Source organism: Typopeltis vanoorti, chromosome 6, assembly GCF_054136105.1.
Source record: "Typopeltis vanoorti isolate ZY-2024b chromosome 6, IOZ_Tvanoo_1.0, whole genome shotgun sequence".
Taxonomy (NCBI): Eukaryota; Metazoa; Arthropoda; class Arachnida; order Uropygi; family Thelyphonidae; genus Typopeltis; species Typopeltis vanoorti.
In genome coordinates, this window is record NC_143554.1 from 28207676 (window position 1) to 28219789 (window position 12114).

General features: G+C 38.3%; 1 protein-coding gene across 1 annotated transcript in view; it reads right to left on the minus strand.

Annotated features, from left to right (window-relative positions):
* Window positions 1-9403, minus strand: part of LOC150105350 (uncharacterized) — a 158942-nt gene extending 149539 nt beyond the window's left edge. Inside the window, exon 1 of the mRNA XM_090393936.1 lies at window positions 9325-9403. Coding sequence (XP_090250062.1) covers window positions 9325-9403 — 79 coding nt within the window. The remainder of the gene's footprint in view (window positions 1-9324) is intronic.
* Between the last annotated feature and the right edge of the window lie 2711 nt (window positions 9404-12114).

The window sequence follows — 12114 nt, forward strand, 5'->3', positions numbered from 1 at the left end:
AATGACCCCGGAAAAGCCCTACAAAAAGAAGGGATCGATGCAATCTTTCAACTGCGAATTTATTTTGGAATTTATATTGGAATGCAACAGACAAAACAAGAACGTGTTGTTGGACAGTGTACGACAACGCGATAACTTATCCCATTAAAGTGGGGGAAATAATCGGTGTGGTGGAAATTTAAAGACGCGGTGCCATCTATCGAATGAGTGATGAAACAAAATGCATTTTGTTGAATTTCGACTTGAATTACGATCACATTGGGTACATATCTATGACCTCCCACAGCGAGTTATTTGACCGTGGAAGGACATTGAATTTAACATGTTAATGGTATGGGAGATATGATTATACACTGCTTGGAAAGAAGTCAACGACCCAGAACATGGGAAAGAAACTGCCACGGCGCCCACCTTAATAAGATGTAGAACCTCCTTTCGCTGCGATGACTACAGCAAAAATTCACACTGATCGCAATCGTTCGCTTGTGGAAAGTATGCCCCGTAGGAGCATGCTTTCCATTCGTACTTTCCACAAGCGAACGATAGGGATCAGTGTGAATTTTGGACAATTGTTCCTATATACGTGTATTGCGATCATGAACTGTTATGGGGAAGACGTCCCTTGATCTCACCCAACGCTCCAGTCCATCCCACAGATGTTCATTAGGATGAAGGCTCTGTGGAGGCCAGTCAAGTGTGGTGACGTTCATGTCCATAAACCACGCAGTTACGGCAGCAGCCTTATGACACCGTGCATCGTCTTGCTGAAAAAGAAAATGTACACTTCCGTGTTAACTCCACAAAGTAGGAAGCATTGCATTGTCCAGAATTTTCATATACCTCAATAGCTGAACATTCGATGGAGTTCAATGCTCGTGCCACCACAGAGGTCCAACGACAAGCCAGGACCATACCATCACCTCCAAATTTCATAGTTGGAGTTACGCACTTTAGTAACCCCAACTACATCATACAACTTACTGTCACGTTCGGTGAGTGTAGTAAATCGTCCACTGCGGAAAGCACTCGAGTCCGTGCACTTCCTTCTCGGTATGGTATTATTATTGACCTGGTATGGCTCCAATTTGTCAACAATTTGCTGAACAGATGAGCCTGCAATACGGCATCCTATCACAACGCCTCTTTCAAACTACTTCAGTTCGTTTCTCGCAGTCATTTCACTCGGATACATTTGCACTCACTTGGGAGCATCGTGTACCTCCAATTTATACATGGTACGATGCATCCTGCGCATGGGGGAGGGGGGGTATTCGTTGACTTCTTTCCAAGCAGTGTATGTGACACAAAAATGTAACTTAGGTAGACCTACCTATACATCTCTTTACCTATCAGTGTTCAACTGATAGGTACAGAAAAAAATAAGAATAAACAGTACGAAAGATGGCTCTGCTTTAGATACGAAATTATTGCAATATGTTCATTTGTCTGATGGAATACGTAATGGCCAAACACGCGTCTTTCTTCCGGGATACTGATATTTCGCCTTCTTCTTTTAGACAAATGCGTACGTACTGTGGTTGTTAGGGTTCGCAATTAGTCGAGTGCAACCAGTGAACATGTCAGGATTACTGCAAAAAGTTACACAGGATCACAAAAGTTAGATCATGGGGAGGGGGTGGGAGAATTAGCACACGGGTGATTTCTGATTAGCTTGTAGCGAACACTGTAATATATTACATCAACTGAGTTTTAATTTTCGAATCCAGTTAGTTTACACCATTGCTTTTTCTATTGGTTTATGGAGATTTATTTATTATAGCATTTATTATAGTATAGTGGAAAAAATATACATCATAACGAATACTTTTCCGGAGTTCTTTCGTTTTTTTTTTTTTTTTGAAGTAAATTTTTTAGTTTAATGGGTTAAAATAAAAGCAAAATTGTTCTAGCGTGTATATTTGCCACTTCTGAAAATGGACACGATAGAACATGTAAAGTGGGGCACAAACCTATGTCGGGAAAATATGCAGCTTTTTTTTTTTTTTTTTTTTTTTTTTTAAGAGAGGGGGGGGGGTACTGAATTGTAAATTTCGAAATCAGCCAATCATTCATCTTTCGATCTTAAGAGATGGAAGACAATTCAAATCGAAAATTGGTTTTTTCACTGGAATTAGCTTCCTATCGTGGTTTATTCAAGATGATAAACAATATTAAGACTAAGAAACAATACAAAGAAAGATAAATGTCAATGTGGTTAAAAATGATTTCGAATTGTAACCAAAATGAAATCACTTCGACTTCTTGTTCTTTCGCAAACTCCGAAGATTCTTAAATTTCGAGTGAATCCCGTCGTAGTACGGGTGGAATATTCAAGGATTTGTGAATCAGTCGGTCTCATATTCGGTGATAGAGGGGCTTCCTTCCCTTCTAAAAACCTTGGTTGATTCTCCCCATAAAACGTACAAGCCAGTCAGGGTACAATTGCAATTTAGAGACAAAACAAACACCCTCGTCTCATATCTCAACTGCAGTGACGTCATAGTTCAACAGTACTCACACTACCGACACACATTTTATACATAATCTTGAGATTCGAAATTCTTAGACGTGGAAGATGTATTCTAAATATTTTAACGTTAGAATACAGCTCTGACGTCTAAAAATAGAAGTAATATTCTTACAAATATAATTACAGCATAGCTAGCTATGCCATTGCAATCGTTTACTCCTTCCAGCTTTGGTATCTCAGCAGAATGAAGTTCCGCCTTGCGGGTTCGAATTCTACTTTGTCTGATAATTTGTAAATATCTTTTTACAGTTTTGAAAATTGATTATAATTTTCCTAATACGAGCTAAGTACCGTAGGAAATGCAGCTGATTCAAAAGGAAGGGGGGGGGGGTATTGGGAACTTCTCTGTCCATTGTAGCGAAAATATGCTTATTCAGTTGTAATGCACTGAATTATTTGCAATTTTCATCAATCGATTCTTATACAAGAATCGTATTGCTGTATAGTGGATGCCTTCCTTATCACTATACAGCAATGCGATACGTAAGCGAGAAGCCCCTCTAGCGGTTTTTCGTCTACGCACTGTACAAAGCAAAGTAACTTTGCTTTGTGTAATTTGCTATTAATGGCCCACTTGAAACGACTGAAGAGATTTCAATACTAATCTTAAATGCGAAATTTCATTATCTCGAGAAAAGGGAGGGTACAATTGCACCAGTCTGGTAAACCTTGCTTTCCATCCGTCAACGATCGTCACTGATTCGCAGATTAACTTGAGTTAAACTACCATTAGCAATGGCTGTCCGTAGAAAGTAAGAGATGTATCGACATGCTCAGTGTATTTCTTTGTCCCACACGCACGCCATTCCAGTGCTGACCAATACCCAAAAGCAGCTGCTGCCAGGGAAGATAACGCGTGCATTCCTGAGACCAACAATACGGCTGTTTTGAAGAACAATCAGCTAAAACTAAAAGTTAAGGACTTCAAGTTTAGGAGAATGTATTTCAAATAAAGATAAAGTTACTTTGAAAAATGCTTAACTTGAAAGTTCAAAGGTGGAGCTACATGGCGAACTTTTATCGTAACATTATGGGGAGGAGGTGGAGAGGATCCAGAGGCGAGTGACCAAGATGATAGCAGGTCTGTGGAATGAACCGTATGAGAACAGGTTGAGGATTTGTGGGTTGCAAAAATTGGTTGATAGGCGGAGGAGGGGAGATATGATTGAGACATTCAAATTACTGAAGGGTTTCTATAAAATTAATTCAGAAGATATTTTTGAGAACAGGGCTGGTTGTGGGAGGACTAGGGGACATCCATGGAAACTGCGCAAAAGTGTGGTTAGTAAAGGTGTTAGAGCTGGGTTCTTTACTTTTAGAGTAGTGAATGAGTGGAATGCGCTCCCGGAGTCTGTAGTGGATGCTGTGACAGTGAATGAGTTTAAGGCGAGGTATGATAGATACTGTATGAATGTCAAATAGTTGTGATGAATATGATTTGGGCCTCCCTCGATGAGTCTAATGACTCCCTGGAGTTGCCCGTAATAATAGTAATAGTCGGAAAATAGATGTCGGTTCTCAGCCTGTTATTCAATGAAATTAAAAAAAATAAAATTTTTGTTAGACTGTAAGGCCACGAGAGAACGCAATAACATTAAAGACGCGTAAATCCCCCCCTCCCCCTCGAAATGTTACAAAAGAAACAAAGTATGAAACTGCTACTGAAAAAGATTGAAAATATTTTCAAGCCTCACACTTTGCAAAGTTGAAATCGCTTTCCCCATTCTCTGGTTTCCTTTAGAAATCAAAGCTGACAGATTTTTCTATATTTTTTATCCTAAATGAAGAAAAAAATATTTATCTAAGAATCCTTGGAGCAATCTGGCAGGTACGAAACTGAGTAGCAGACGAAAAGCGATCGACAATTTCTGTTAAGTGCATTGAACTAAACAACTTCCTATCCTATGGAACGTTTTCTACTAAGATGTGAACGGCAGATGAAATGAAGCTACGGTCGTAGCCCGACGTCCATCTCTTTGGTTTATCGCATTAAAAAAAAATAATAATTTCATGATTAATAAGCTAATGTAATGTAATAGCTGTACAACTATCTTAGTGTTTCCTTAAAAATAACAAGACAATGTTACCCAAGCCAATCGAGGTAAGTCCCAATTGATTTTGGGAAGATTTTAAGTCAAATTATTTATCAATTCTTGCTGGTGATTGCTTTACTTGTCTCAACCTATCAGAATTTTATTTTATTATTTTTTGTCGTCTGCGTTGAATACAACGATTGAGAGTTTCTATAAAATGCAGGAAGTCGATTTGTGACAGCGTGCGCGTTATGTTTCCACTATTTCCTCTTACCAATGCGCGCGCACACTGATGCCAAACATATCTAAAGCAACAATTTAGATTTTTATATTGCTCGAGCAAACAGACTGGCTGTAGGGGTTCCCACTCCAGATCTTCTTCTTCTTCTTCGCGTTATTCCCGCTTCCTATGCAGGGTCCGCGTGTTACTGTAGATGCGACTTCTTGTTAGTACTACTCCCAACCGACCCGTCGCCTGGTCTGACGCTGGGGGGGATATATTTTTGACTGTAGAGGTGTATGTTCACGGGGCCTGTTTGCGGGATGAAAAGCGCCAGATAAACTGGCGGAAAAAACCCTGCTGACCGCGCCCAAGACCGGCTAACTTGGCTATGCCTGAGGAAGATCCTCAAATTCCTCACGTCTACAACGGGAATCGAACTTGGGACACTCCTTCCCCAGTCATATGGTTGCGAAGCGCAAAGCCACTAGGCTAACCGCGCGGTCGGGTTCCCACTCCAGATGCAATCGTTAAAATGATTGCAATTGCAACTGTGTATTGGGCATCAGTCATTTCTTTGTGCCCGGATTTCGCAATTTCCAGATGACTATTCGATTCAGATTTAAACAAATGTTTATTTCAATTTCTTTGGCATTTCTGAGTTTTTATTTATTCTTCACCTTCATAATCCGGTACTATACTTTCTCAACTGGTCTCTTTTTTTTTTTTTTTTTTTTTTTGTTTACATAGCTTTTATGTATTCACACATTTCCTTCCATTGATTTCGGTTATTTAGAATTACGGTCGACACAGCTAAGGCTACGAGTCTAACGTAATATGCTGTTTATTACGCGCGTGTTATTCCGGTATCTGGGATATCGGGGGGGGGGGGACCCTACCAGTTCTGTATGGGGATGGCTGACTCTTCGATTCCGGATTATTCGTTCATGTTAGCTTCACTTCCGCCGATCACGGTCCAACTCTTTGCAGTAAACTTCCCAATAATGTTGCTTATATTTTGTTGTTTAATTTAAAAAAATGTATACTTTAACTTTGGTTATAATAATTTTATAGTGTAAATTACTACATGCTTTTTTTTTTTCCGATGGCGTTAATTTCTTCCTGAATTCTTCAGGCCATCAGTTGTAAGCTGATTTTTTTTCAACCCCTTTGTACACCTTTTGTTCAACCACACCACGGAAAGTCGGGTAATTCTGAATGGAATAAGAAATCAAGGCCTGCTGCTTAAGGAGGATAATCTCTGCAAGTCGCGCAAAGCAGGTGTTTAAATCATAAAAGTGGATGCAGTAGTCCGATCGTAAAGACTAGAAATATTTCTGGAAGTCGTCCCACTTGGTACCTTCGTAATGCCAGAGGGGATCAAGAGTGGGAACAGTTGTAGGGAAGGCAGTCTGTGGGTTTGGTGGAAACTTGCGCAAGACTGGGATTTAAGTTATCGCGCGGAGAGAAAGATGGCGTTTACAGTACATCTGGACGATGAACTGCTTATGAAAAGATCAAGGGTGTTGGGGGAAGAGTGAAGAGATTTTCAGGTGTCGTGGTTGTCATATGTGCAGTTCTCGTTAGATCATTGTTTATAGCAAATACTTCCGCATCTCCTCCAGTTTGGTCAGTGGAATTGGAAGAAGCCATTTCGAGCTGTGAAACAGTCTGGCTTCAAGAAACTACAACCCATCTTCAAATAAGGCGTAAGGAGGTTAGTATGGTTTTCGAAATTTGGAGAGGGGGGTACACAGAAGACAAATGTAAGTAATAAACAGTGCGAGGAAACCTTACGCCAGACGAGATCAAAAGCAAGGGATTCTAAGTTTGCCATTTTCTCGCGAGCAATGTCTAATCTCACAGAGGCTCATTAGACTCCTTCGTGGTGGATAAAAACGCGGTGTATAATTGGACCCTTCCATATGGACTGTTTTTGTTTCAGCAATTTGGGGTTCTGCTAAAAGTAGGAGATCTGCTCGTCTATAACTGATGGTGCAGCACATTTATGTTAGTTTATGCCACTGGTAAAGTGGATGTCGAAGGAGTTTTCTTCAAAGGAATGTTGGCATTTTTGTTCGGTTACTTCCGTATTATGGACGAAACATTTGAGGCAAAGGCCATCGTGTTATCTCAATTAATTGCATACGCTCTAATAGACAGGATGCTGTTTTGCGGGGTGAAAAACCATAAGAACTCCGTATGAGACTGGCTAACTCACCTTCGGTCAAAAGAGACCAGATAAAGGTTCTTTGAGTTCTAGATGAAATTCGAACCCAGGTCTTTCCAATGAAAAGGGCATGTAGGAAACCAACTGAGCTACGGAGACTGTTTTATTTATTATAATCGGAGTGAGGATCTCACTGGGTCGCACTGAGAGAAGATATTCCTGAACAACGCAGCCATACAGTACACGCCCAGTCTCCTTCACGTGGACACTGAAATGGTTGGCGCCTTCCTCCTCGCGCTCTTTGTCTTTCCCCTTCAGACATGAGATGGCAGAGGGATTATGCCCCAACTGACTAGTTTTTAACTTAAGGAAGTTAAAAGCCTTTTAACTCAATGATAGCTTCGGGTCAATGTACTGCCTGGTGGGGTTTTCAGCAACCTTTTACCGCTGTACTCCGAAACGGAGGGGTTTGAGCTTTTACTTGTTTAAGTTTGACTTGCTCTCGAAGGGTACCACTCTTACTGCATGAAGAAAAGGGGAGCTCGTGCTCTGCAGATACTTAAGGCTTACAGATAACAGGATAGTGGTGTCTCCCCAGCCGATGAAGACGGCGAGTTGTCTTGCAGAGACATTGTAATCAATTTTTTGAGCTCTGCTGCTTGAAATGAAAACGCCCACATCCTTATATAAATAACTTAATTGAGTTTCGGTAGACAAATCCTAGAAAGCGTTTCTCACACCTCTTGACGGATTCCGATTTACGAGTCTCCATGGTCTCGCCATGGAGACCCGTAAATTCAAACAGAGGTCTCGCCAACTTTAGGGTGGCATCGTAAAAGCGATGCCACCCTAAAGTTGGCGAGACCTCTGTTTGAATTCCAGTAGGAGGATGCGAGGATATTTTATAGAAGTGTTGCTTAATGGGTTTCTTATACCATAGGTTATGTTTCTATGGCAATATTCGATGCAGTTTCTGTAAAAACCTCCAGTGAATGGCAAAAATGCTGATTTGTGCTAAACTGACTTATTTGTAGAACAGTTGAGTTACTGTATTTGTAGCATTTCTTATCATGTGTTTGGTTGATTAAAATATTTCGCAGCTTACGGTTCTTTATCATAATTTCTTTCCGATGATATTTTATGAAAATTTGCACAGGGAATCCACAAAAAATAAATAATTTATTTGGAGTTTGGACCAGTCTCGAAAAATGTCGGAAACACTTGTTTATAGGAATTTGTCGACCGAAGTCAAGTTAGTCGGTCTGTTCTCACAAGGAATGACGTGGCGGGGGGAGAAACGTAAACAAAAGTGCGTTTTATTTACGTCGGTGTGGAGCCATTCATTCTTTACTGGAATTATGTACGGTAATACATCGGTAACAGATAAATTCCATCGCTAATTGTGAGCCACCACCCTAATTATGGAAGAGGGAAGTGACTTGAAACCGTTCCATGTTTGGTTTCCAGAACAGGGCTTCAAAATTAAATAACCGCAGCCCACTTACGGTACTAATTACACTAAAAGGTTTTGCAGTATTTTTTGCGGATGGGAATCATAAAAAGAAACAGCGAAGAACCTGCCTAATATGACTGGACCCCTCCGAGGAGTCTATTAATAACTTGCATTACTGCGATCCAAGAACATCAGTCTTGAATAGTGTCTAGCTCTCTTTTCTGCTTAGTAAGTTTGGGGGGGGGGAGAAGAGTATTTCATATATATCATGTGCTCGACCGACAAAGATGTACCGACAGTGTAAAAAGTCAAAATATAGCGAAAAGGCGGACGGGATTTGCAAATTTTGAATATTTTGCATAAGCAACATGAAAATTTGCACCTTTCATAAATAGCGTAGCTTTCTATTTCTACTCTATTCAAGTAGATTCCATCTTAGCAATTTTATTTAAAATAAAAACTGGCAGAAATTCGTAAAAACATAAAGGGCACTTTTCGGCAAGAGAATCAACTGTAACCACACACATGAAAGTTTGGAATGTTGCGGTTTATTATTTTCTTTAAATTTATTTCTTTTTTGACATTTATTATCTATGTGAATATTAAGCTTAAAAGTGGTTTAATAAAATGTGGCTGAGCGAAATAATACTTGACACTGTGCGACACATTATTCTCAGAAGAAAATTTTGACAATTTTAGTACATTCTCATATTCTTTTTCCTAAAAATTAAATAATTCTTTACCATCAATTAATTTCTGGCTGCTCTTATACATTAAATGGGTTTCGTTCTCTTTGTTTTTTTATTCAATTAAAAACTACTCATCATAATAACGAGGGAAAATGAAATTTATTCGTCATAACGCATTATTACGCAAGAACTGGTAACGATGTTACTTTGATTTGCCAGATTGCATTACCTTCTGCAGGATGTATTGCTGAAATTAACAATTCTCCACTGTTCACAGATATCATTTGATCGTCTCCTAAAACAACCATGGTCAAGGTAAAGAAGCAAAGTTCATCAAAAAGTAGGAAGACTAATCCTCCTCCAACAGATAGAAAAACCCTGCAGATTACCCTTAAGGGAGCTCCTGAAGATCTTTTACGAAACCTCACTGAGTCTTTTGTAGGACTCGTTCAGGAAAGGGGAACCCACAACGGGGCTGGACATGCAGCAGAATCAACGGTTGAACCTGGATTCGAAATCCGAACTGTTCCGGGGTGTATTGATGAGACAAAAGTACTTAACAAGAGAACTTAAAAAATTCTAAATTAGATGCGAGTATTAAATCGTTTTTCTAAATGTATGTTGACATCTCCGATGGGTATTTTAAAACAAATTCCAGTTTTAAAAGATGTGTAGAAATAAAGATTCAAGTTTTACTGTATGTGCGGGTTTATTCACTAGGTAAAATTACTTTCAAGATGTTGAATGATTTAAAGATGCGGTGACAAAGAAATTATAACGTCTGTTGCATGTTAGAAGTCTTCCATTGACCTTTGCTCCCAGATGACATAATTCTGCCATTAGTGTAAAAGTGGGTTCTCGTGCCATTTTCCACTAATTAAGAATTTCCCCTTCCTTCGCTCAGCTATTCGTTATTTCGAAAACTGTTTTGCACGTTTGCTGAAGTAATTACGGCACATTCTGTACTGAATTAAAAACGGTAACCCTGCGGGAAAAAGATCAAAGCATCTACAGTTCACATTTCAACTCGGGTCATTTTTCTTAAATATTTCATCGCAAAATATCCTCCCGAGATTGACTGACGAGTCACTTAAACCTGAAACTAAGTAGAAGTGCTGCAGTTGATAAGTGGAAAGGCGGATGACCTTTCAGAACAGTTACGGCATCATTATGAAGACAATGTTTTAATAATGGCAGAGGGAGTTAAGTAATTTTCTTCTCCCAAAAGAATGTCCAGTGCCTTGTAGGAAGCAAATATATCTGCGTATGCAGTAATCAAAGGCAATGCGACTAAAATGGCTCAAAGAAGAATTAACGTACGCAATGTCCGGCGTATAAAAGTTAGAAGGATTTACATGTTCTTGAAATACTTTTCAGAGAGAATGTTGTATATTTATTTATGGAATATATATTGACAAAATGGAGAATTCTGTGTTAAGTTCTTTTACAATTTCAATTTATTTAAAAATATTTTAAAATATTGAAAAACACCTTTTATTAATTCCAAAGAGACCACAGCATTGCTTAAACATAAAGGTAAATAAACGAAAATAAATATGAAATTAATTTTTTGAATAAATTATTTTTACGCGCACACAGATTCTCGTGAAGCATTTAGATTTGCAGTCACACTTTCGATTTCTTCGTCCAATGTCAAAGACTGTTGCATCTTGTCGCGAGGATACTTCATCTTGAGGAATTTCATCCTCGCTAATTAATTTTCCTTTGCATACACTGTGACTGTAATCGGCTATGCAATTGCTTCAGAACACACGTTTTGTCACTGATTTGTCAATTTTAGCGGTTTTTCGGACCTATACTGTGCTCTACTCGTTAATGTGAATATTAACTAGTTAAAGTGAGAAATAATATTTTTTTAGTACTTTAACGACGTGATTCAGTTGATGTTGCCAATAACGGTGGAACGTTAACATTGACGACTTTCGAACATTAGCGTTAACATATATACATGTTATTAGAGAGAATCCATACCGCTACGGCTTCTCTCTATATAAATATATAAAATACTCAATTTTATATATTTATAAAATTTATAAATTTTATATATTTATAAAATTGAGTATTTTATACTTCAGTTCCAAAGAGTAGTTTTTTTAATTTGAACTCATGAAATGCAAACGTAAATACAACGAAGTCATCAATTCTATTGAAGAAGTGTATATAAATAAGATTAACAAGTGGCTCCCTCTAGGATAATAGCTTAGCCCAGTAATATGCTGATGACATACCAGAAGAGGAGTTGAAATGCTTTTTAGGCGAAAGGAACAGCAATAGCATATTTATTATTATTCATTTAAAAATGAATAAAAACCAAAAAACTTTGTTCAACCCAAATGCAAGAATTTTAATAATACACATTTTCTTTTTTTTTAATTACTTTAAGATGGAATGAAAGAATCAATTTAGTTTAACGCAAAGAGATAACAGTGATGAAAGGCATTTAATGTAATGCGAGTTAAGGAAAAACCATTTACTACGTAAATTAAGAATTTTGTAAAATAAGAACTTAACGTGGACGAGATCTTCCTGTACAGATGCGAGCGAGTTGACCGTCCGTAAAAATTTGCGTTGCTAATCGGCCTTCACGCAGCGCCAACAACGAAGTCATCCCATTGAAGTAGTTGAAGAAAGATTTAATCATCAGAATTAATGCGACTTATTTTGTATTTTTAATTAGCTTATTAAATGAGAATCACGAAATGTCCTTGCAAACTCTGTTTTTCTCTGACTTTTCCAACATCATTTGTCACGTCACTCGATACCAATTTTTCTTTGTTCGCAACAAATGCACTTCTTTCTGTCTTCTGAATGTTAGTTTATCTCTAATTCAACTATAGTTCTGACTATAAATTCTGTATTGTGAAGATTCGAGTCATTCTGCTATCATGGAAACAAAGTGAATCACCAAACGATTCAATTGTATCCATGGGTTAATTTTTTCTTCTTCAACAAAAATCTCATTTACATTTTTCATTATCGTCAATAAAACTTGTGCCAG